Source organism: Gloeophyllum trabeum (assembly GCF_000344685.1).
Source record: "Gloeophyllum trabeum ATCC 11539 unplaced genomic scaffold GLOTRscaffold_00013, whole genome shotgun sequence".
NCBI lineage: Eukaryota > Fungi > Basidiomycota > Agaricomycetes > Gloeophyllales > Gloeophyllaceae > Gloeophyllum > Gloeophyllum trabeum.
In genome coordinates this window covers 1003550-1024269 of record NW_006920422.1, presented here as the reverse complement: position 1 = coordinate 1024269, position 20720 = coordinate 1003550, and the positions used below count along the sequence as shown (strand labels likewise).

Sequence of the window (20720 nt, the reverse complement as noted above, 5' to 3'; positions counted from 1 at the left end):
CTCCGGGACCCCGCTCGCTTGCAAGCCCGCCGAGGCGGCCAGTGCGACACGGGCCGGGACTCCATCCATTGCTGCCAGAAACTCCAGAAAGCGCGTCCGGGAACCATGACTTCCTGAAAGAGCTGTTCTCTTTGCACGCCAGCGCATGGAACTTGCCCATTGGGACTGCGTGCTCGCGTATTAGCGTCGGCGCGCTCGGCCAAGGCGCCTCCTGGTCAGTACTGCTCATTCGCCGTCATGTTGGCACTGTAATTAAACAGTAATGCCCACCCGTGCGCTGCGAGAACGACGCCCATGAGTGACCCCAGTCCGATGTGCTGCATGAGTCAATCATCCTTTAGAGGGTGGCTTGATCTCGGTGGGCTGCATTCTCTAGAGATTGACATGAACACGGTCTGCGAGTAAGTCCACCCTACTTTCTGACCACGACGGATTTTAGCGTAAGCATTGATGTCCGACGAGCGTTGTCTGGGCCTCGTTGTGCGGCTGCTATCATCAGAATTTCCTAAGTCGAAGTGGAGAATAGCTTGCATGCATGCATTTAACCGTTATAGCGCGCCACATCAGGTACTAATGTTATATTATATTACCTCTTCAAAACTATGTTGGAGTGACTGTGGGAATCAGCGAGGTGACACCGCTCTGTTTCTCAGGCTGTGGCAAACTGCACAGATTCCAAATTTAGCGACATTCTTTCCTTTTCGGGTTATGTTTATCTCTCGTTCTCTTATCGTCACTCTTCATCACTCTGACAGCTCATACAGTGTTGTGATAGCCTTTTGACGTATCTAGATTGTTGTACCGTACCTTGCGAGCTCGAGGACCTTAAGTACAACGCCCCCGTAGATACACCCCCATCTTTGCACTAGTTCTTTAGACATCGTGGGGTGAGTTTGTATTCGCGAACCCGTTCGTTCATGGACTTACCATTACCTGTAGTTTACTTGTCTGTTCGTTCACAGACGCGCACGTCTATGCAAAGGTTGAATATATTATATTATCCTCACAGACTAGTCATATCATCTGGCCAATTTGAATGTGTGGCATTGTGGCTGTTGTTGTGGCGCTGTCGCAGCACCGCCACAACTAGTGTGAAGACGGATGAACTCGTTTCGAAGAACTCTTTGCTACAGGCGAATGAACGTCGCCATCGCTGAGCCTTACCTGGACCACTCCGACGTTGACTGTGCCATGAGATCAATCGTAATTTTGCGGCTCAACGTTTACTTCAGTCTGGTTGCAGTACCCCCCTACGCTGCCTCGTATCTTCCTTCTACGGTGAACAGGGTGAAGGGTCGAGTGCATTTGCTGCTCTTCTGGAGGATAGGCAAGGGCCACGTGTCTCCTTCCCATTGACTTGCTTCGATGGATCATTTTCCCGGGCGATTCCCGACTCGGTCCTCCCTGCAGTGCGTCGAGACTCAACGCTACCTGCAATGTAGTTCCATGAATACGCCATGCTCCACCTGTCCCGAGACGTCACTGCTCGTTTCCACCTGCAACTTGCAAGTTTCTCTTCACTCTGACGATTACAGACCCCTGCCTTTCCAATCGGACGAAGAAACGCTGCCATTCTCGTACTGTAACAGCGGAAAGGCACCCCAGTCATGCGTTATTCATCAGTATTCCAGTCATCCTTCGCATGGCTACAATGGCTCAGAGTTTCAGCGTCTTCATCGAATCTGTCCGATCCGCGTCCGCCACGAAGGAGGCGGACTCCGACGCGACGCCGCCTGCACGCCACCTTCATTCAGAGCGATGATCCCGGAGACGCCGTCAACCGACTCGCGATGTCGTCGGTGGTCTGCGAGTCGTTGCTCCATCTCGGGACTACCCTGTAGGCTTTCTTTCGGTTCTGGTCCTGAACTTGATGCTGCTCATGGGTTCCCCGCCTTTTGGAGAACATCCACCCTTGTCATTCTGTCACTGTATCGTTCCAGGCTCCATCCCATGAAATTTCAAGGCCGTCCTACCCTGAGTCCGTCGCGCGATCCGCATTACATGACCGGTGTACGACTCGGCCAATATTACCTGCTCGATAGTCATGCTGACTGTCTCGGGTTTTTCCTCGCAAGGTATGCGGTCTGGACGCCGTGCCGTCTAGCAGCGGTATAAAAGCCCCGTCAGCCGTCCTTCAGACTTCGTCCAGCCAACTAATCCCAATTCAAGCACACTCTTTACCATCTAACTATCGCTCTTATCTAAGAATGTTCTCCACTACTGTCTCTACGCTGGCCGTCCTCGCGCTCTTTACCTTCACCGGCGCCAGTGCCGCACCCCCCACCCGTGCGCTCACCGTCCGCCAAGTCAGCCAGTGCGACACCGGAAAGATCCAGTGCTGCGAACAGATGCAGAGCGCCGGGTCCCGAAACCACGACATGCTTTTGCCGTTCCTCGGTCTCGACGCCGCCCTCGCCAACTTGCCTATCGGGACGGCCTGTTCTCCGATCGACGTGGGCGCGCTGGGCCACGGCGCGAGCTGGTGAGTTGTTGCTCTCCAGCCAGTCTCTCTGTAAAGGCCAGAGGCTGATGCGGACGAAAGTTCTGCGCACCCTGTATGCTGCGATGACAAGTCCAGTACGTATCATCCGAGTGGGCGCCGCAGGGGTAAATAGCTCTGATATTTGTTCCGTGCAGCCTCCCTGGTCTCGGTTGGTTGCGTGCCCATCAACCTTTCTGGTTAAGCACCTGCACGCGGTCGTGCAGAGATCCTGTGTGCGTAACGTACCCCTCTCCTGGGGCGCGCAAAGGATGCTAATATCCCTGACCCACAGCAACAGACCTGGCGCGTGCAGGGGACTTTGACCGTTGCTCGAGTTCCTCGGATTGATGGGATGATGTCGTCGCTTTCGGACAGTCGTTTTGCTACAGTATGCAATGTTGCTCTATTCTTCTCCTGAACAATACACTCCGTTCTGGATCGCGAAACATTTTCGACGGGCCTTGCGTAGGGTTTCCTGTCGAACGTTGACTCGGGACCGGCTGCTCGTCTATCCTAATCAGAATTCTTGAAACCTAAGCCACCCTCTATTAGTGTTTGCTGACGTCTATGGTAAGTTCCATTCTATCAAATGGCACAACGTCCAGTCTTGTTTCCAAGTGATAGCGAGGTGAGGTTATTTCCGTACAAAGACTTGTACGCAACGGGAAGGTCGAGGGGATAATGGACCAATGGGGGTTTGAGCGGCCGCGCCTTGAATACAGAGAAGCACCGCTATATGATCGAGACCTGATCGGGCGCCACTAAAACGCCGGTCCGAGTACGCAGTGTGGAGACGGAACGTGAGTACCTCTGGGTTTCTTATTCAATATGCTTTATGAAGGTGAGTATTGGCATCTTTGGTGAAAGCGGCTGAATAGCGGTTTATCTGTAGTCAGCCCGGGATATTTCGCTCTGGCCGACATATCCCTATGCATCCCATCCATTTGTCGAGCATCAGGTAAAACACGGACATGGCAGATGCCTCCCAGTCTCAGCGACTTACGACAATATTGGACAGCTCTCGTTATATGACACCCTCGGTCCAAATTAATGTTAGCAACGGGCGTTCATGAAACGAGTTTGCAGTCTTCCATACAACTTCATCACAACATGCCGACGGGATGACCACAGACAACTCAAACGCCTCTCAGCTCATCTAGGCCAATGCACATCTCGGGGCTCATACCAAAGCATATAAAAACGGGAGCAGTGCGCTCTCCCATTTCCCATCGAACCCGCTTCGAATCTCGAGTCTCAGCTCACTAGTCGTTCTTTACACCACTCACGCTCTTTCCCTCCCTAAACATACAAAAATGTTCTCCAAGCTCATCACTTTCGCGTCCATCCTTGCCTTCGCCTTTGCTGCGCCCACCCCCGGCGGCTCCCCTATCCCTGCCTCCCAGTGCAACACTGGCGCCCTGCAGTGCTGCCAAACTTATCAGAAGGCGGGCACCCCCGGCGCCACCGAGATCGCTGGCATCCTAGGCATCGCTGCGGATCTGTTGAACTCTGACTTCGCGATGGACTGCTCGCCGCTGACTGGCGGCGGCATCGGTTCCGGTGCTACTTGGTGAGCATCTGCCATTTCTCGGGTATTACGAGCACTAGCTGACAGGAACTTCTTTCGTAGTGCTGCTGTACCTGTTTGCTGCAGTGATACCTCCAGTGGGTCTTTGCGAGTCATGGGCTGGATGCCTCTAATACTATGGTTCGTTACAGGCAGCTCCGCCTCTGCTGGATGTGTTCCCGTCACTCTCATCGGATGAAGTGCCTTCACTGCCCGTCAGTACAATATCCGGTAGGTACGTCGCTTCTTGCATATAGCAGCGCCGTAGCTTATCACAATGTTTATCATAGGTTCATCGCTCTACTAAGCCCTGGTCACTAGTACTTTGCAGCTGCTCGTGCGACTTACGCAATGTCTCCCCTTCATACATACTCATCGTAATTGCAATTGACTCCCGTTTGCTACGACTAGACCGTAGTCCGGAATCTGAGTACAAGTGATTGTTATGAGAATTGAGTCCTCTGAGTATATGCCTGAAAGTAAGCCACCTAGTACTAAGTCCGTCTTGGATATACATAGTAGCCTGCCAACAAAGGTATCTGGCGAAGGTCGCTTCATCGTCGATCGCTTTCATCATATATTGGTGGAGCAGAGTCGTGCTCCCAATCGTAGTTAGAGGGGCGACGAGCGATCTGCAGGCGCAGTTGTTCGACCTCGTATCTCAGGCGCTGCATCTCCCTCAACGTCGCATCTAATTCTCCTCTTCTCTCATTGTCAGCTGTCGTTCGAGACTGCGCTCGACTTAGAGTCTCCCGCCGCTGTAAAGCCGAGATCGCCTCCTCCTTCTCTCGGATCTGGCTGGCTATCGTGGCCTGGCGCTTCCCAGACCGAGCTGGAGAAGATGAACGTCGCGAGGCAATCACTGACTCCGTGACATCCGTCGAGGATGTCGAATGGACCGGGGGAGGAAAAGCCGTGAACGGCGAGATACGGGAATCCTCGTCATCGTGATTTTCTGTGACGACTAGCAACTCCTGACGACTCGGGACCGCGTTGGGAGGCGCACCCTCGGGGCTCACGTTGTAACCCTTTTCTGACCCCTCGAGATCAAGGCTTCTAGAAGCTTTGGCGTGCTGACGTCTTCGGATGAAGATAAAGAAAAGCATAGCTATGAATCGAGAGCGCGAGCCCGGCAACGACACCCCCAGCAATAGCCCCCACGTTGGCATGGGACGTGCGTGGGGGAGGTGGTGTATTGGTGATCGATGGTGAAGGGGAGGATGACGAGGCGGCGGGCAATGCAGAGGAGCTTGATGGGGCATTGGTATCATTGCTGTCTTGTCATCAATCTCGTAAGAAATAATTATGAATGTCCAGAGGGAAGCTTACGTGTAAATCAGGTAGTCGAAGAGGACGAGAGACGACAAGGAGCCTCCGGACTGTAGCCGTATCTCATGGGCCGCGTTCGTCAGACTGGTGGCGGAGAACACCGGGACACTGAATGTATATTGTTGAGTGGTAGGGGCTGAATAGTGGTCAAAATTTGTGGTCCCTGGTTGGCCATCGACGACAAACTGTAGGTGGGTGTCATACGTGCTGACCAAGATACAGTACAAGTACACGGCGACTCCTAGAGCACGACCCCAGTTAGGTGAGCACTACTGCTGAGCATCTCATGAACAAACACACCGGTGAACTGAAATATCATCTCCACCGGCTCCGCGTCGGTCGGCCTGTGTGTAGCGTCGTGCCACGTTTCCTCGTATACGTGCGTACGGTCATCTGCGCTGAACTGAATGGCACATCCCTTACAAGCCTCTCCTGCCGCCCAATCTGTAGGCGGAGAATACGTCGGAACAATGCCCGTGATGGGGTCGCCATTCTGGTCATCGACAGTTACGTTGAGCAGCCCTACTTGCGCTAGAGATGGGCTGGAAATGACGGAGAGATACAGTAGACAGAGGAGGCGCACCGAGACGCATGTTGACGCAGACCGCGACATAGCGAAACAGGATCAGTGGTAACCGTGTCAACATGTTTTATGCGTTCACAGCTTGCGGAAGCGTGATGCTCGGGGACGCCGGGGTATTGTGTCTGATCCCCGTGCAACAGAAGAGGGGCGTGTAGTACAGGCTCGACCAGGCTGACTTGTCATCAAGCAATCTAATGATGTTGTGGGTCCCTGTAATGGTGTTCCGGGAAGGTGAGGCCCATTGTCTTGATGGTCCGCTCATGCGCACCCTTCGTGCTACTAGGGAGGAAGCACGGTGTCGCATGCTCGGCCTTACGTTTAGACTTGACGACTATCGACTCCGACCTGTGTACAAGATGGGAAGGACGGTGATGATATGCAAGTTTGGTCCTCTTCGGAACGACTTACATACGAGGTAGAGAAGGCCAACGGAGCGCTACTCGGCGGGTCAGCAGGGTGACGACGGCAGATCTGTCGATGGGACACTGGAAGATGATGAGCAAAGGGTACCTTGCAACTGTTCAGGTCAAAATGGGCGAGACTACATGTGATATCGGCAGGAACAAACTTGAACAATTGAGGAAAAGCGGGCAAATACTCCATACACATCACAGGGGCGGCCGCTCATTGAGGCAGACAATTTGGCAGAACAGACGCTCAGCCAAGCTACCGCTTCAAGTGACAATAAGTTAAGAGTATATGCAAAACAAAGTCGTGGAAAGCGCTGGAACACACCCAGGAAATGTGTAGTTCTTATTCAGCCTGATCATGACTATTGCTCATGCTCCTCATATCTCGGGGGAACCAGATCCTCTTCTCGCTGAGCGATCTGCATTTGTAGTTGCTCCACCTCCATCCTCAGCCGTCGGATCTCTCTCCACGACTCTTCGTCAGCCCCAGAATCTCGCTGCTCCGTCAGTGTCTGCCGCCGTTGCAGGTCTGAGAGGGCTTCCTCCTTTTCGCGGATCTGCTTCGTCAAAGCTCTCCTATGCTTCCCCGACCTTGTGGGAGACGAAGATCGCGACGTGCCTACCGCGGTATTCGTGACGTCCGCAGAGGATAGCGAGTCAATGATGGGAGGTAAAGCTGTGAACGGGGAGATGCGTGGTTGCGTAGCATCATCTAGCGCTTCCGTGGTATGGGACAATCCTTGGCGGGGTGGATTTCCGGTGTTATCTAGTGCTGAAGGATCGAGATTTCCGTGGTAATCCCTTTCTGACCCATCGAGATCCAGACTTCTTGGGACGTTCGCTCGGCGCCGCTTGTAGAGCACAAATAGGAAGGTAGCAGCCGCTACCACGCCGAAGACAACTCCTCCGACCACACCTCCAGCGATAGCTGCCACATTCACAGTGGAACTATGCAAGGACGACTCGCTTGTGGCTGGGGGTGGAGTCCATTGCGATGACGCCGTTGGCGTCGCACCAACACTGGTCATGGGGTCGCTACCATTGCTAACACTTCGTCGATGTCATAAGTGACACCACTAGAAGCGCTGCATTATCAGACTCACGTATATATTAAGTAGTCGAAGAGGACGCTGGACCGCATGTTACCATAGCCCGACATCGATATTGTGTGGTTTGTATTGGGAAGATTGGTAGCCGAATATACTAGGGCATTGGTATGGTACGTCCAATGGCTGGCGCCCATAGTGGTTGTGTAACCGAATTGCCCGGTCAAATTCGATGGTCGGTCGATATCGACAGCGAAAAACAAATTTGTAATGACGGTAGATATGGGGGAATCTACCAGGATGCAGTATATGTATACTGCTATCCCTAGGTAGGCGAGTGAGTTACTTTTGATACCTTTCACTGTTGGTTGTAAATACACTGCACCTACCCGTGAACGAAAACGTCATCTCCATGTTTGCGGACGGTCCCCAAAAATCGACATTGTAGGTGCCCTCGTGTCAAGTGCCCATATATATATACTTGATATCGTCCGAGCCTGGGTGGAACTGGCATGTAGAACAGTTGGCTCCTTCTGCCCAGACTGAGGGTTCCGAGTAAACCGGAACGATGCCCGTAACGGGGTCGCCGTACTGGTCGTCCACGGTTATATTGAATGAACCAGCTTGTGTCAAGTGGGAAGCATATAGGAGGGAGAACCATAGGATATAGCACAGGCGCAGCGCCATACGGACGGCAGCGCCAGCACCAGCAAAAGCAGAGTGAGGAAAGTCTCCGGTTTTATCCCTGGGGACAGACCGCGGATAGCGAAGCAGGGCGCTCGGGGATGCCGGAGCGTTCTACTTAATCCCCGTCCAGCCTGAATGCCGCCTGAACAGCCAATCCAGCCACGCTTCCATATGACGCTGAGGGTCCCAATAACGACTTGCAAGGGAGGCGCCCTCCATCATCTGGTAAGCACGGCAGTGACTGAATATATGTCTGGTCTTCAATTTCAGGAGCCATAACCGGACTCTCGTACTGATGTAACACGGATGGACGATAATAAAGTTGTCGTTTTGTTAGAAGAGTCCTGTGACAACATACCGTGTGGGACAGTGAGATCCCTTCAATCAGCAAGGGAAGAGTTCCGAGTCAACGCCTTCAAGTTTGCGGGAGCGAGAAAGTGTGACACCACTAAAGCTCAAGGTATACAGCCGGAGAGCAGGGGTCTTTACTCTTTACATATAATGGAAGACCCGTTTGGCGTTTAGTAATAGGATTATTGCTGTTCTGAGAAATGTTGGCCGCGCGGGAAAAACGCAACGAACTGGGCGCGTGCGAGTTCTGTTTGCGCGTTCAGCGGTGTCTATCACTTTCACTTCCTATCTCGACGAATACATATGCTATTGCTACAATTCCTATACCATCGTGATCCTCTCATTGAGCTCTAGGTGCTGATACCAGAATCAACCCAGTCTGACAACTTTCCACTCTGGCCTTCCGGACGACCCCTTCTGCGCAACTTTGCGCATTTATCTCGTGAACGGCGCCTCCTCTCGACTTCGGACTTGTATGTATGTCGAGTCTACCCACCAGCGCAGGTGCGCAGATCATTTTGGATCAGGTGGAGCTTGGTCTACTGTGTTCCCAAAGGTTGTTTCCCTTGCGAGCCCCACCTGTCAGTAGGAAGAACTAATGAGTGCACCCATGGTGGATTCCTATTACAATATATCTCTACCAATTATGATACAGCTCTCCAAACATGCTATATGTTCAGTAGTGTCCTGTTGGCCAATGTAATATTACTAGATCTTATCATGAATGATAGAGGATAACTGAGACTATATATTCAAGTATCAGCCCACACCAACACTTTGGCAAGTGACTTCTGCTATACTTACTCTCCACATATACTCCTCTAACTCAATGCTGGTGGTCAATCAATGTGGGCAGCAGCAAGTGAAGAGGGGCAAGACAGGCTCTGGCTGAGGTAGAGGCAGGGAGCGGAACAACAAGAACACCCCAGCGAGGAACCGCTCGCTCCAACTCCTCCCTCACCGAAGTCTTACCCTAAACCACGCCCAAACTACACGGGTGCTCTCAGATTGTGTACACCTTCACAGAGCCAGCAGCCACCCGAACCACCGCATAGTCCACCAGAGCAGTCCGCTACTGCTGTTCTCTTGAACCTTCCTTGCAGAAACTATGATACACATATTCAGTCTTGACCTTCACCAACATGAAGACTATCATGGTATGCACCCTTTGTCATCGGCAGTCACTGCTCAATGCCATCCCTTGCTGGTGATATCTGACCAACTATACCACTTGCCTGTCGCTTCAAACTGCTGGGCTATCCTCCTTGTTTGCCGCTCCCTAACACCCATAAACGCCTCAATGTCATCTCGGCTTAAGAGGGGTAGCATGCACATTATCACATGAAAGAGATCTGCGGAAACCTTTTGGCCGTGCATGACTGAGTATGCCTTTTGATCTTCACAGTTACGTAGTCCCAATATAGTCTGTGCACCTGCGCTGGTGGGTAGACTCGACGTACACACAAGTCCGAAGTCGAGAGGAGGCGCCGTTCACGAGATAAATGCGCAAAGTTGCGCAGAAGGGGTCGTCCGGAAGGCCAGAGTGGAAAGTTGTCAGACTGGGTTGATTCTGGTATCAGCACCTAGAGCTCAATGAGAGGATCACGATGGTATAGGAATTGTAGCAATAGCATATGTATTCGTCGAGATAGGAAGTGAAAGTGATAGACACCGCTGAACGCGCAAACAGAACTCGCACGCGCCCAGTTCGTTGCGTTTTTCCCGCGCGGCCAACATTTCTCAGAACAGCAATAATTGTTGTTTTCCTGGCGTAGTGCCGCAGCGCACGAAGGCTGATCATGAGTGCCATGAAGAGTGGGCTAGCCGGGGTGTCTGAGTGACCTCGTCGCAACTGTCACATTGTCAGAGTAACGCAGTAATTCACGTGACAGATGCGCGCATAAAAACGCGCCTCGGGAACGACTGACCTTATTCCCCTCTTTCCTGCACACCACAATCCTATATGCGTTTCTCGGTCGTGCTCGTCGCATCACTGGCGCTGGTCGTCGTCTCTGCTTGTGAGCAGACCTGCATGGACGGCGTAACGCATGCTTGGCTCAGCAACTACACGACCCCGGTGACGGATGTCTTGACGGCTGTGGTAAGTCACGGATGAATGTTTCATTGGCCGCTAGTCGACTGAGTGCCCCTTCCAGGCAAACCAGATTAGCGCGAACATTCTACGGCCGGAGAGCCGACCAAGCGAACCGCTAGCCCTCTTACAGCCCATTATCAACGCGTACGACGACCAGAGCTTCTCGGCGCTCGAGACCGCGATCTTTCCCAGTTTCTTTCATGGAAAGTGCCAGCAAGATGGTGTTGACCCTCCTGGCTGCCCGAATCCTGATTGCCCTGTTGTCTGTGGAACTCCTGGCTCTCTGGTTCATTTCTACGGGAAGCTGCGTTACATAGCATACAACCAGACGAGACATATGCTTGAAAATCTGTCTAAGCCCGGGTCCACGACGTACAAACAAGTCGAAAAGATGGTTCTACAACATGCCTCCAAGAGCCGACGTGTCCCTGGCTCGGCCCAACGCTATATGCGCCGAGATATCCTGTCGACCTTCGATACATCAAGTGTTGGAGAGCTCACCTCCTTGACCACGAGGTCTACGGATGCTGAAACCACTCTCAAGTCTATCATGTCACAAGTCGGGTCCATGCTGGAGAAGGCCTGTGGCGGTTCTGGCGACGGAAACTCCAATGGCTTACCGGACTGCAGCTGGGAAGGGGAAATGAAGGCGTTCATTCTGTCGTATCCTTGATCAGGCTGTCTGGCAAGCCGCTTTCTTCGTTTCCTTCATTGTTGAACACTTTGCACATTGTATCCATTCTATTATCCCACTTGACAATATATCATGTCTAACAAATTCCTCTCTCCGCCGCCCTCGAGTAAGCACAGGAACGAGAATCCACGAGCTTGCAAAGCAGAACAGGCGTGTACTCACGGTACGCCGGCCTTCGGCTTGCCTGCGTTCGTCCCCTTCATCGAGCGCATTGCAGATGTTCGTCGGCATCGCCCTCTATTGCACCGTCGGCCGTGCTACAGAGCATTCTAACGCCCTCTTGAGAAATACCATCGCCGTGATTTGCGAGCTCGACGCCGCCGTGCCGCCCTCCTGAAGGTTCTCCCTCATCGGGACGACATTACAACACAAGTCCCACGACCCGAGTCTGACCGAATGCGACGCCAACTTTAGTCGCATCTGAGAACAGGCCGTCATTCGTTTCTAATCCCTCCCCCAACCACCGTGTTGCTGGCTGTCTAGAGCCCGAGCTGGCTTCCCGCTGTTAGTTGTAGATCCTTGTTTCCCTAATGTTGTCAAAACGTATCATCGCCGTCGCGCGGGGCCGCGGGCTGTCTGGTGCGCGGGGTGCAGGCGCGGTGCTGTCGAAGAACTGGTGAGAGCGCATGCTTCGTCTAGTGACTTATCTTGTCTCAACGAGTACAGGGATGCTGCGAGCACGTATGCCAGGCGTGCGCAGTTCCACTCTTCGCGTTTATTGCAAGGTATGCAGCAGCTGTTACTATCGCGCTACGATACTAAATAAGGCTTCGGACTACAGCCGAAACGGTAAAGGTTCCCCAAATGGCAGAGTCAATATCGGAGGGAACCCTCAGGACGTTTCACAAGAAACCCGGAGACCACGTAGAGGCAGACGAGGAGGTCGCAACCATCGAGACTGACAAGGTGCGTTGCTTCTGTTCCCACACCAGAATCCTATCTATTGCGTCTACCTTTGTCATATACTGATCTGGCACTTGTATAGATTGATGTCTCGGTCAACGCTCCCGCTGCTGGTACCATCACCGAGCTCCTTGCGAACGAGGAGGACACCGTCGCCGTCGGCCAGGATCTCTTCCGTTACGAGCCTGGTGAGGGTGGAGCGGTGCCCAAGTCCGGAGAGACGCCCAAGGATGCAAAGTCGTCGGAATCCGCGGAAGAGCTGCCCAAGGAGAAGACGGACCAGGCAGAGCCGGCAGAGCAGCAAGTGGACAAGAAACTGCCGGAGGCCCCAGAGCCTTCGCAGGCTGACAAGGGCGGAGGAGGAGTGAAGCCCGGTCAGGGCGAGGGCAAGAAGGAGGTTTCGTCAGGAAAGGATATCGACAAGGCCGCGGCAGCTGGGCCCAAGACGGGACAGGCTGAGAAGAAGCCTGAGAAGAAGGAGCCTGTTGTCCAGCCTCCCAAGGTTGCGGGTTCCAGGAACGAGACGAGGGTTCGTGTGCATGCGAGTCTGATTCGGACGTGCGTATTTACATGCTCTGGCAATGCAGGTGAAGATGAACCGCATGCGGCTGCGCATCGCGGAGCGATTGAAGGAGTCGCAGAACGCTGCGGCGTCGCTGACGACGTTTAACGAGATCGACATGTTCTCACTGATGGACATGCGGAAGAAGTACAAGGACGAGGTGCTCAAGGTGCACGAAGTCAAGCTTGGCTTCATGAGCGCGTTCGCCAAGGCGTCGTGTCTCGCGCTGAAGGAGATCCCGGCTGCTAATGCTTCTATCGAGGTAGGAAGTTACTCGATAGCCGAGACGATACACGACTGATCCGCGTTGGGTCGGCTAGGGCGATGAAATCGTCTACCGTGATTATGTGGACCTCAGTGTTGCTGTTGCCACGCCCAAAGGTCTCGTTACTCCCGTCGTGCGGAATGCGGAAAGCATGAACTTTGTGGAGATCGAGAGGGAAATCGCGAACTTGGGCAAGAAAGTTGGTGCTATCTGTTGCGATCCGTTGTCGGCTTGCGGAACTAACGATGATCTTTCAGGCTCGCGATGGCAAACTGACACTCGAGGACATGGCTGGCGGTACCTTCACCATGTAAGCTCTAGTCTGCTTTCGGGTACGAGGGACGGCTGAGGATCCTGATCTTTTCCGACTTCTAGCTCTAATGGTGGCGTCTTCGGCTCCCTGTACGGTACCCCGATCATCAACCTCCCTCAGTCCGCTGTTCTGGGTAAGTATCGTTTTCGGCTCCGTGAACCCTACCCCTATCATCCCCCCCCCCCCACGACATACTGCTTTGCTTCCGCCATTCCTCGTCTCCCGTGATGCGCGTGCCTCGACCACTAACCCGTTTCTCGTTTAGGTATGCATGCGATCAAGGATCGTCCTGTGGTAGTCGACGGACAGATTGTTATCCGCCCCGTCATGGTTGTCGCGCTGACGTACGATCATCGCTTGCTCGACGGACGGGAGGCTGTCACATTCCTCGGTGCGTTTCCGTCTCCCCGTTCATTCGCTGGAACAGCTGCTGACGGATGCATTGCTTTCATTGATTGTTCTGATATGAACTACGCGGACTGACGTCGACCGCTGCGGTGCGATTCTGAATACTGCCTGCATTCGGATGGTGATCGACGGACGGGCTGGCTGACGCGCGATCGCGTTTGCGGTTGGGTGTATAGTCAAGCTGAAGGAGTACCTCGAGGACCCCAGGAAGATGCTCTTGGCTTGATCGGGAGCGGGAGTGTCGGTATCAAGACTGGGAAACAAGTCGAGCTCGAGGAGCGATCGTGGCGAGCGATAATAGCGGTGCGAATGGTAATAAGGGTGTGTTATTCGTGCTTGTATTCCTCATTACAGTTTCCTCTATGGACGTATATAATCCAAACCTTCTGCAGAGATAAGGGTCCAGTTTCACCGGAGCATCTGGATGAGAGAGTGGCTCGGGACTGTGAAGTGTCATCAGCCTCCAAGTTCCGACATGCATGGACATGAGGGGAGGTGCAAGGCTATGAAAGTCGGATGCGCGTGCAGTGACGGACCGCCGGTTCAGCTTGCCTTCTCGAGGGTGAAACCTAGGCTATTCCTGGCCTCCCGCGTAACGTATTGGATTGTGCTGGATCGTCGGAGGTCTGGCCTCTATTATCCATCAGATTCAGAGCGGAAACGTGAATGACAGGTCGGGCTATCGGAGTGACGCCTGTCCTCCGTTTCTCCCGAGAAAAAGACGCTGTGCCAGCTCATCCAAGGACGACGGGTCGAGTTGCCTGTCGTGTTCTGTTCGGTGATTGTAGCAGTGCAGTGCTGTCACCTAACGTTTCCGCAGTATCCAGGAAAACAACGTTTTTGCGTTGATGTTGCGAATCTTCCAGGACGGCGCACTCAATTGCAGGGTACGATATGATAGCGACCATCTTTGTCTCCTTCGCAGTGGGGAAAGTGGGTCGCTGTGGGTCCCTCCCAAGACAAAAGTAGGAAAGACGAGCTAGACAATTGCTCCGGGTGACCTTTGTCCCCGCATCCGACGGTTCGAGTGTAATCCCTTCCCCCAAACAATTCTGAACCTAAACTCTGACCGCTGGGAACGCGAAGACTAGAAAACGCGACTATTCTACGACCCAGTGAAGGGTCGAGGTCAGCAGGCGGATGGTATCTGTATTGGCCTGTCTTCTGGCAGCGATAGCGGCTGTGCGTGTGCAGGGGCAGGCCAGTCGGCAGACCTCGGCAAGTGGTGCACAATGGTACCATGGGTCCAGTTCCCGGGATCCGCCGTGACGGGCACATCACCGTCGGAGCTTGAAACGCCCCACGAGGGCCAACCAAAACTGCCGTTGGCTTCCGCTCTGCTCGCCTTTCCATCACATTCCGTTCTCAAGACTCTGCCTTGCCTTCATCGCCAACGACGTCGACGCCGTCGCCGCGCTGTCCGCTCTCCCAACCATTAATCCTCTCTACCCCCTCAATACTCCCTCGTCAACATGATTCTCGTCCAGAAACAACCGCAGGCGCTGCTGCCAACAATGTCGAACATTGCTCATTCGCACCGACGACACCCCTCAGCGCCTCCGGCCGTGATCGTCCAGCCGACAAAGACTCCAGGTCTTCTTAGTCTGTCGAAGCCTGCGCGTCCTTCGACACCCAGATCGCACGTCCAACCGTCGCGACAACAACGAGCGGCGCCGCGGGCGAAGGCGACTCTTAGCCAGGCTCAGCGGTCGCCTGCGCAGGCCAAGCATCAACCAAAGGACGACGATAAGAAGCCCGCTGGACTGGTCAAGCCCGCGTCAGACGCTGTGGCGGCGCCCAACGCGCAGTTCAAAGCCGCAGCCTTACAGACGCCCGACAAGAACAGCAGGGGTCGCTCTCATGCCAAACCCCCAAAAGATAAAGGCTCTCGAAGGTACGTGTCCTGTTATGTCGACATGGATAGATGGTGACCGATAGTGACCGATATGATTTCATTTCGGCGCTCTCTCCCGGTCGATGCGTTAATAGGAGCGCCTCCCAATCTACCGTCCGTAACTCCGCGCGGCGTCAGAACCAGACCCACCACCACCAACCATCCCCTCCCGCTCCCGACGTAATACCCTCGCAGGCAGAGGTCGCCCAACTTTCAGGTCTTCCCTCCTTACCCAAGGCCAATGTAAATTCGTTCGACCCCTTTCTTGCTTCTGATGACTCGGACACCGCTGGCTCTGAGTCGATCACTCCGTCCGCTCGTTCTGTTACGCCTGCGAAGCAAGCTGGTGCTCCTCGCATCCCTAAGTTAAACGAGCGCCCTTCTGGACGACTCGCCCGTCGCCGCGTCCCTGCTGGCCGCGCGGAGTCTCCCACGCCCTCCAAGGCGAAGGTGAAGGCTGTGCCCGTGCCTCGAGCTGGTACTCCTCTGAAGTCGGAGAGGGAGTCTGCTGCCATGCAGCTCTCTCGCTCTGACCCTGTCCTCTCCAACATGATTGAGAGGCCCGCCGCCAAGCGCTTTGCCACAGCGTCGTCCTTGTCTAGCTCGTCATCCGGCCTTCCGGAATGGGATTCCTTCCCCGTGTGCGACGATACTGATAACGCAAGCGACAGTACCACCGCGCCCTCTACCCCAATCCGTGAGGCGGCGACTTGGCAGCAGCTGGCGCTTGCCGATGAAGGTCCTCGCACTGCTCCTCTTAACTCGGCTAGCGGATGGCCTTTCAATGATGTCTTCAAGGTCGACTTGCCCTTCACCCCTCCGAGGCGTCAGCGGCCAAGGTATCATCAGCGTGCCCCCAGCGAGGGTGTGTTCCACATGTCCTCTGACGACGAGGCGCCTTCCACGGCCCAGCTCGCGTCTAAGAGCATGAGCAGCTTGCTCAAGCGCCAGTCTTTGCCCACCCATAAGGCGGGCCCCAAGCGTAACTTCTGGCAGCAGGAAGAGGAGAAGGCACCCTTCTTCGCGAGTTCTATGTTCCAGAACTCGCCCAGCCCAGAGGATCTCCCTGCTCCGACCTTCGGTGCTCGGTTCTAAGCATCAGCGGACGGCGATTTTGGGAGTGCAAAGGTTCGATTTTCGAGTGAATGCCACAGGTCATGTATTGATAGACTCTTTCCACAGGCGGCTGTCTCGTCACTGTCCACACGTCAGCTCAGACGTTCGTGGCGTCAATCGAAATTCACTCGTTCCTTACGGCTCGACGCCGAGCGCAATACTCAGTTAAATTGCAAGATTTAATTTTCAAGTTATCATTATTCGCTCTCGACGTTCGCCATTTTCGATCTGCACGCATGACCGGGACATGACTAGCCATTTGCCCTTGCCCTTCGGCATTCCATCATTTCAAACGGTTTATAGACGTCTTTTGGTTCTCGCATTTTAGGACACCCTCGCGCTTCAAGCGTCCGCCCCACTAGGGGGTTCGCGACGCTTCGGATCGGTTCACCGCGATTCATAGAACGGATGGCCGACCGTGGCCTGTGTTCAAACAGGCATCTTTATCTCCTCACATCAATGTTTCAATATCAGCCCTCCTCAATCCACAATACCGTATTACAAGACATACATAAAGCATTCAGCATGGATTGCAACGGCATTTCTCCTCTATCGACTGCTCAATGGTTTACCTCGCCCTCAACGCGCATGAGGGCGCGAGGTTGTATCAAAAGCCACGACGTCAAGCGCGGACGAAGCTCGCTCTCCTCCAGCTCTTGGCGACCGTTCACTCACCCCCGCGGTCGCCTTCATCCCTCGCTCGAGACATCGTTGTTATCCGGTATCTATAATCCAGCGTCGTCTGCCGACCTGCTTATTTATATATTCACCCTGGGCGCCGACACTCCTACCCCCACCGGTCGAGCACCACGGTCATATTGTTTCCCCTCCGCCCTCACCTGTTTGTTTCTTGGAGTGTGTTATTGGGACTCTCGACCACGATTCATAATCTACTATAGAGTATCATCTGCTCGCCCACGTCTTCCGTCGTTGTTCAGGAGGCTTGGAGATATTTATTCGGGGACTGTCGCGCAGGCGGCTGCCTCGATTCTTCTACGCCTGCACACCACCACTATCCCCCACACCATCTCCGCCCTTTTCTTATCGTCTGTGCATGACAATGTGTATCAAGTATCGTTCGCACCGTCATCTTTTCCATCGTATCCGCTGTTTTTGTGTCTGGTTTCATGGGTCGTATTTAACTTCACACATTGGGGTTTTTGCGATTCGTTGTGGCGTTAGGCCTTTTTCTACCCCTTCACGTTTCTGTGTACAGTAGTTCAGTATGTCCCTCCGCATCGAGGACATGGCTACCCATTTTACCTTACATACTCTTCCACCTATTTGCGCTTCGCATTCTTGTTGTACGTATTGTCTGTTGGGTTGGGTGTAAGTTGGTTTTGCAGTAAGTTCTCTTCCCTTCTCTTCGTCGACTCGACGCTGAATTCAGGTTTGCTTTGCAGTCAATGTGTATATCAGCATACCCTCCGACACCCCCTGATACCATCTCGTACAATTGCCTGCTGGCCGGCCTTACCTTCTAGGCCGGCCCTTTCCTCTCTGGCTCCTCTTCAGCTTACGACATACACACACTCCTTCAATGCCCATAGATTTTTCACCTTTCCCCCCGGCTCGCATCGCCCCGGCCATTTTCGTCGATCCTGTGTCTCTTATACTTCGGCAATCGCATCGCATCGCACTTTGTATCAGTACCATTTCCGTTGGCTCTTCTTCTTCCGGGTGAGGAAGGTGGTGGGTGGAGGAGAGGGGATGGGTTTGGTATGGTATGGGTTTGTGATTGCGGTTGTGGTCTGGAGAGTGAGGCTTGGTCTGGCTGGGTGTGGGCTGGGGTTCAGTAGTTAGAAATTGCTCGTGTATCTTGACGATGAATGATTAGGTTGTTAGTTTCAGACATTGTGGGTCCTGCGAGGTATTCTTCACCCATGGATTGAACGATGGTCGCATCTCGCACCTACGTATTGTGACCATATTCGCCTACCTAACCTCTCTCTAGAAATGTTCAACGCCTTGGTCTGTACTAGATGCTACATTCGCTACAAGCATCGTACTGAGGCGAATGATGACTCGATTACGTTCAGTAGAGGAATCCGATTATCAGAGGGGCCTTCGGACATCGTCGGCCAGAGCTCAGTTTCCTACCAAGATCTCCTACCATGGCCTCTCTTGCGTCGAATCAGACCATCTCTGTGGCCGTCATAGGAGTGGGCCTTGTGGGCGCTGAATTCGTCGATCAGCTGTTGGCTTTACCGGCCCCTAATCCGTTTCGCCTGGTTTCCCTCTCTTCGTCGAAAACAAGTCTGCTCTCGCAGAATGGGCTCTCGTTCTCCTCCCAAGGATGGAAGAGCGACCTGGCAAAGTCGGGGACACAGCCCGGCAGTTTCTCGGACCTGGCGAAGGAGCTGTCCAAGCTCGTAGGGCCCAACCAGAAAGTTGTGCTAGTGGATAATACGGCTTCTGAAGCCGTTGCAGAGTCATACCCTGCCTTCCTGAAGGCGGGCGTGAATGTCATTACACCAAACAAGAAGGCGTTCTCTGGAGAGTTGTCGTTGTACGATGACATCCTGAGCGCAAGTGCGGCAAGCGGTGCGCGGTTCTTAAATGAGGCTACGGTGGGGGCTGGCCTGCCCATTATCTCGACGTTGAAGGACCTGGTCACGACCGGGGACAAGGTGAGCGCATGCAAATTGATCGTGTGGCCATGTGCATCTGACTCGCTGCTCGTAGATCCTGAAGATTGAGGGAGTCTTCTCAGGGACGATGAGCTACATCTTCAACGAGTTCTCCCCGGCTCAAGGAACAGGGCCCGCATTCTCCTCCGTAGTACGCATTGCGCGAGAGAAGGGATATACGGTAGACGGTCCCCATATGTCGTATTGCGCCGGTCGCTGACTTGTCTACCCAGGAACCGCACCCCGCAGACGACCTCAACGGTGCAGACGTGGCCCGCAAGCTGACCATCCTCTCCCGCTACATCCCCGCCCTGCGCACGTCCCTGCCATCCGGGTACAAGTCCGTCAGTACGAGGTCCCTCGTCCCGGCGGAACTCGAGAGCACCGCGTCTGGCGACGAATTCATCGAGAAGCTGCCCGCCTTCGACGAGACATTCGACAAGATGCGCCAGGAAGCGCACCAGGAGGGAAACGTCCTGCGGTTCGTGGGCGTGGTGGACGTGAGTAGCGGTACGATCAAGGCGGATCTCGAGAAGTCAGTGTTCTTCCTGTGTCTCTCTGGACCCCCTGTTGACACTGTCACCGTCATTTTGCAGGTACCCAGTCACTCATCCTTTCGCGACGTCCCTTGGGGGCTCAGACAATATCATCATGTTTCATACGGAGCGGTACGGTGCTAGGCCACTCATCGTCCAGGGCGCAGGGGCCGGTGCTGCTGTGACGGCTATGGGAGTGCTGAGTGACCTCCTGAAACTTGTGTAAGAGCCCCAGGCTGGTGTAGAAGTAACCAAAAATGCTCCTGTATTTTGGATAAAGTAAAAAAGTACATCGTCTACAGTCGACTCTGTCTTAACCCATAACGGGTCGTGGAACCCAAAAGTTATGGGTTTCTGCAGACTATGGGTTACCAGAACGTGTGACATTGTGTGACTACCTAGTACGCGTGACAGACAGCCTATCCGGTATAGGCCGGACGTCGTTTATGACACCGTTTAGATACGGAATCTTGAGTCTGGTATGGGTTATCTTCTGAAATACCACGAGAACCAAAAAATTAAGGGTCCAGATGGTCCAGATTCTCGTGAGAAGGAGACCTGTACCTTCCTAATATAGGTTGTTTTATGGGTTATGACCCTTCAAAAAGCTATGGGTTATGGGATACGGCAGACTTATGGGTTTTTACTATCTACCATGTCGGTGGAAGCCAAAAACCTATGGGTTATTACAGGTTATGGGTTATGACAGGTATGGGTTAAGACAGAGTCGACTGTATTTATAATGTATCGTTACAATCGTGCAGGTCATATATACATAAAGACAACTGAGGTCCCTCTATATCCGAATCGTCGTTGATTTTCATGAATACCTCGCAAACGACACCGATT

The 20720-nt window shown here is 53.6% G+C and overlaps 8 protein-coding genes across 8 annotated transcripts; 6 read left to right on the top strand and 2 right to left on the bottom strand.

The window, feature by feature from the left end:
- Positions 1-2207: 2207 nt before the first annotated feature.
- GLOTRDRAFT_132423 (fungal hydrophobin) lies at positions 2208-2684 on the top strand (the record flags this gene model as incomplete). Its single annotated transcript, XM_007871280.1, has 3 exons — positions 2208-2482; positions 2543-2577; positions 2638-2684. The coding sequence occupies 3 exons, from the start codon at positions 2208-2210 to the stop codon at positions 2682-2684; spliced, it is 357 nt and encodes a 118-aa protein (XP_007869471.1).
- A 1111-nt stretch (positions 2685-3795) lies between these two features.
- GLOTRDRAFT_132422 (hydrophobin) lies at positions 3796-4356 on the top strand (the record flags this gene model as incomplete). Its single annotated transcript, XM_007871279.1, has 4 exons — positions 3796-4052; positions 4113-4147; positions 4206-4280; positions 4340-4356. The coding sequence occupies 4 exons, from the start codon at positions 3796-3798 to the stop codon at positions 4354-4356; spliced, it is 384 nt and encodes a 127-aa protein (XP_007869470.1).
- A 407-nt stretch (positions 4357-4763) lies between these two features.
- Positions 4764-5991, bottom strand: GLOTRDRAFT_95918 (uncharacterized protein; the record flags this gene model as incomplete). Its single annotated transcript, XM_007871278.1, has 5 exons — positions 4764-4881; positions 4917-5129; positions 5379-5563; positions 5591-5619; positions 5679-5991. The coding sequence occupies 5 exons, from the start codon at positions 5989-5991 to the stop codon at positions 4764-4766; spliced, it is 858 nt and encodes a 285-aa protein (XP_007869469.1).
- A 742-nt stretch (positions 5992-6733) lies between these two features.
- GLOTRDRAFT_95917 (uncharacterized protein) lies at positions 6734-7831 on the bottom strand (the record flags this gene model as incomplete). The annotated part of the gene is made up of 3 exons (XM_007871277.1): positions 6734-7415; positions 7475-7709; positions 7807-7831. 3 exons carry the CDS (start codon positions 7829-7831, stop codon positions 6734-6736), a joined length of 942 nt encoding a protein of 313 aa, XP_007869468.1.
- Positions 7832-10418: 2587 nt separating this feature from the next.
- GLOTRDRAFT_132419 (uncharacterized protein) lies at positions 10419-11223 on the top strand (the record flags this gene model as incomplete). The annotated part of the gene is made up of 2 exons (XM_007871276.1): positions 10419-10556; positions 10612-11223. 2 exons carry the CDS (start codon positions 10419-10421, stop codon positions 11221-11223), a joined length of 750 nt encoding a protein of 249 aa, XP_007869467.1.
- A 460-nt stretch (positions 11224-11683) lies between these two features.
- GLOTRDRAFT_80573 (dihydrolipoamide succinyltransferase) lies at positions 11684-14153 on the top strand. The gene is made up of 10 exons (XM_007871275.1): positions 11684-11860; positions 11911-11969; positions 12026-12150; positions 12230-12676; positions 12735-12971; positions 13030-13173; positions 13232-13284; positions 13350-13420; positions 13553-13678; positions 13872-14153. The coding sequence occupies exons 1-10, from the start codon at positions 11775-11777 to the stop codon at positions 13919-13921; spliced, it is 1398 nt and encodes a 465-aa protein (XP_007869466.1). The 5' UTR covers positions 11684-11774; the 3' UTR covers positions 13922-14153.
- A 908-nt stretch (positions 14154-15061) lies between these two features.
- On the top strand, positions 15062-16684 carry GLOTRDRAFT_140675 (uncharacterized protein; the record flags this gene model as incomplete). Its single annotated transcript, XM_007871274.1, has 2 exons — positions 15062-15589; positions 15634-16684. The coding sequence occupies exons 1-2, from the start codon at positions 15168-15170 to the stop codon at positions 16682-16684; spliced, it is 1473 nt and encodes a 490-aa protein (XP_007869465.1). The 5' UTR covers positions 15062-15167.
- Positions 16685-18756: 2072 nt separating this feature from the next.
- On the top strand, positions 18757-20190 carry GLOTRDRAFT_117701 (uncharacterized protein). The gene is made up of 4 exons (XM_007871273.1): positions 18757-19335; positions 19391-19516; positions 19569-19870; positions 19932-20190. The coding sequence occupies exons 1-4, from the start codon at positions 18820-18822 to the stop codon at positions 20095-20097; spliced, it is 1110 nt and encodes a 369-aa protein (XP_007869464.1). The 5' UTR covers positions 18757-18819; the 3' UTR covers positions 20098-20190.
- Positions 20191-20720: the final 530 nt, after the last annotated feature.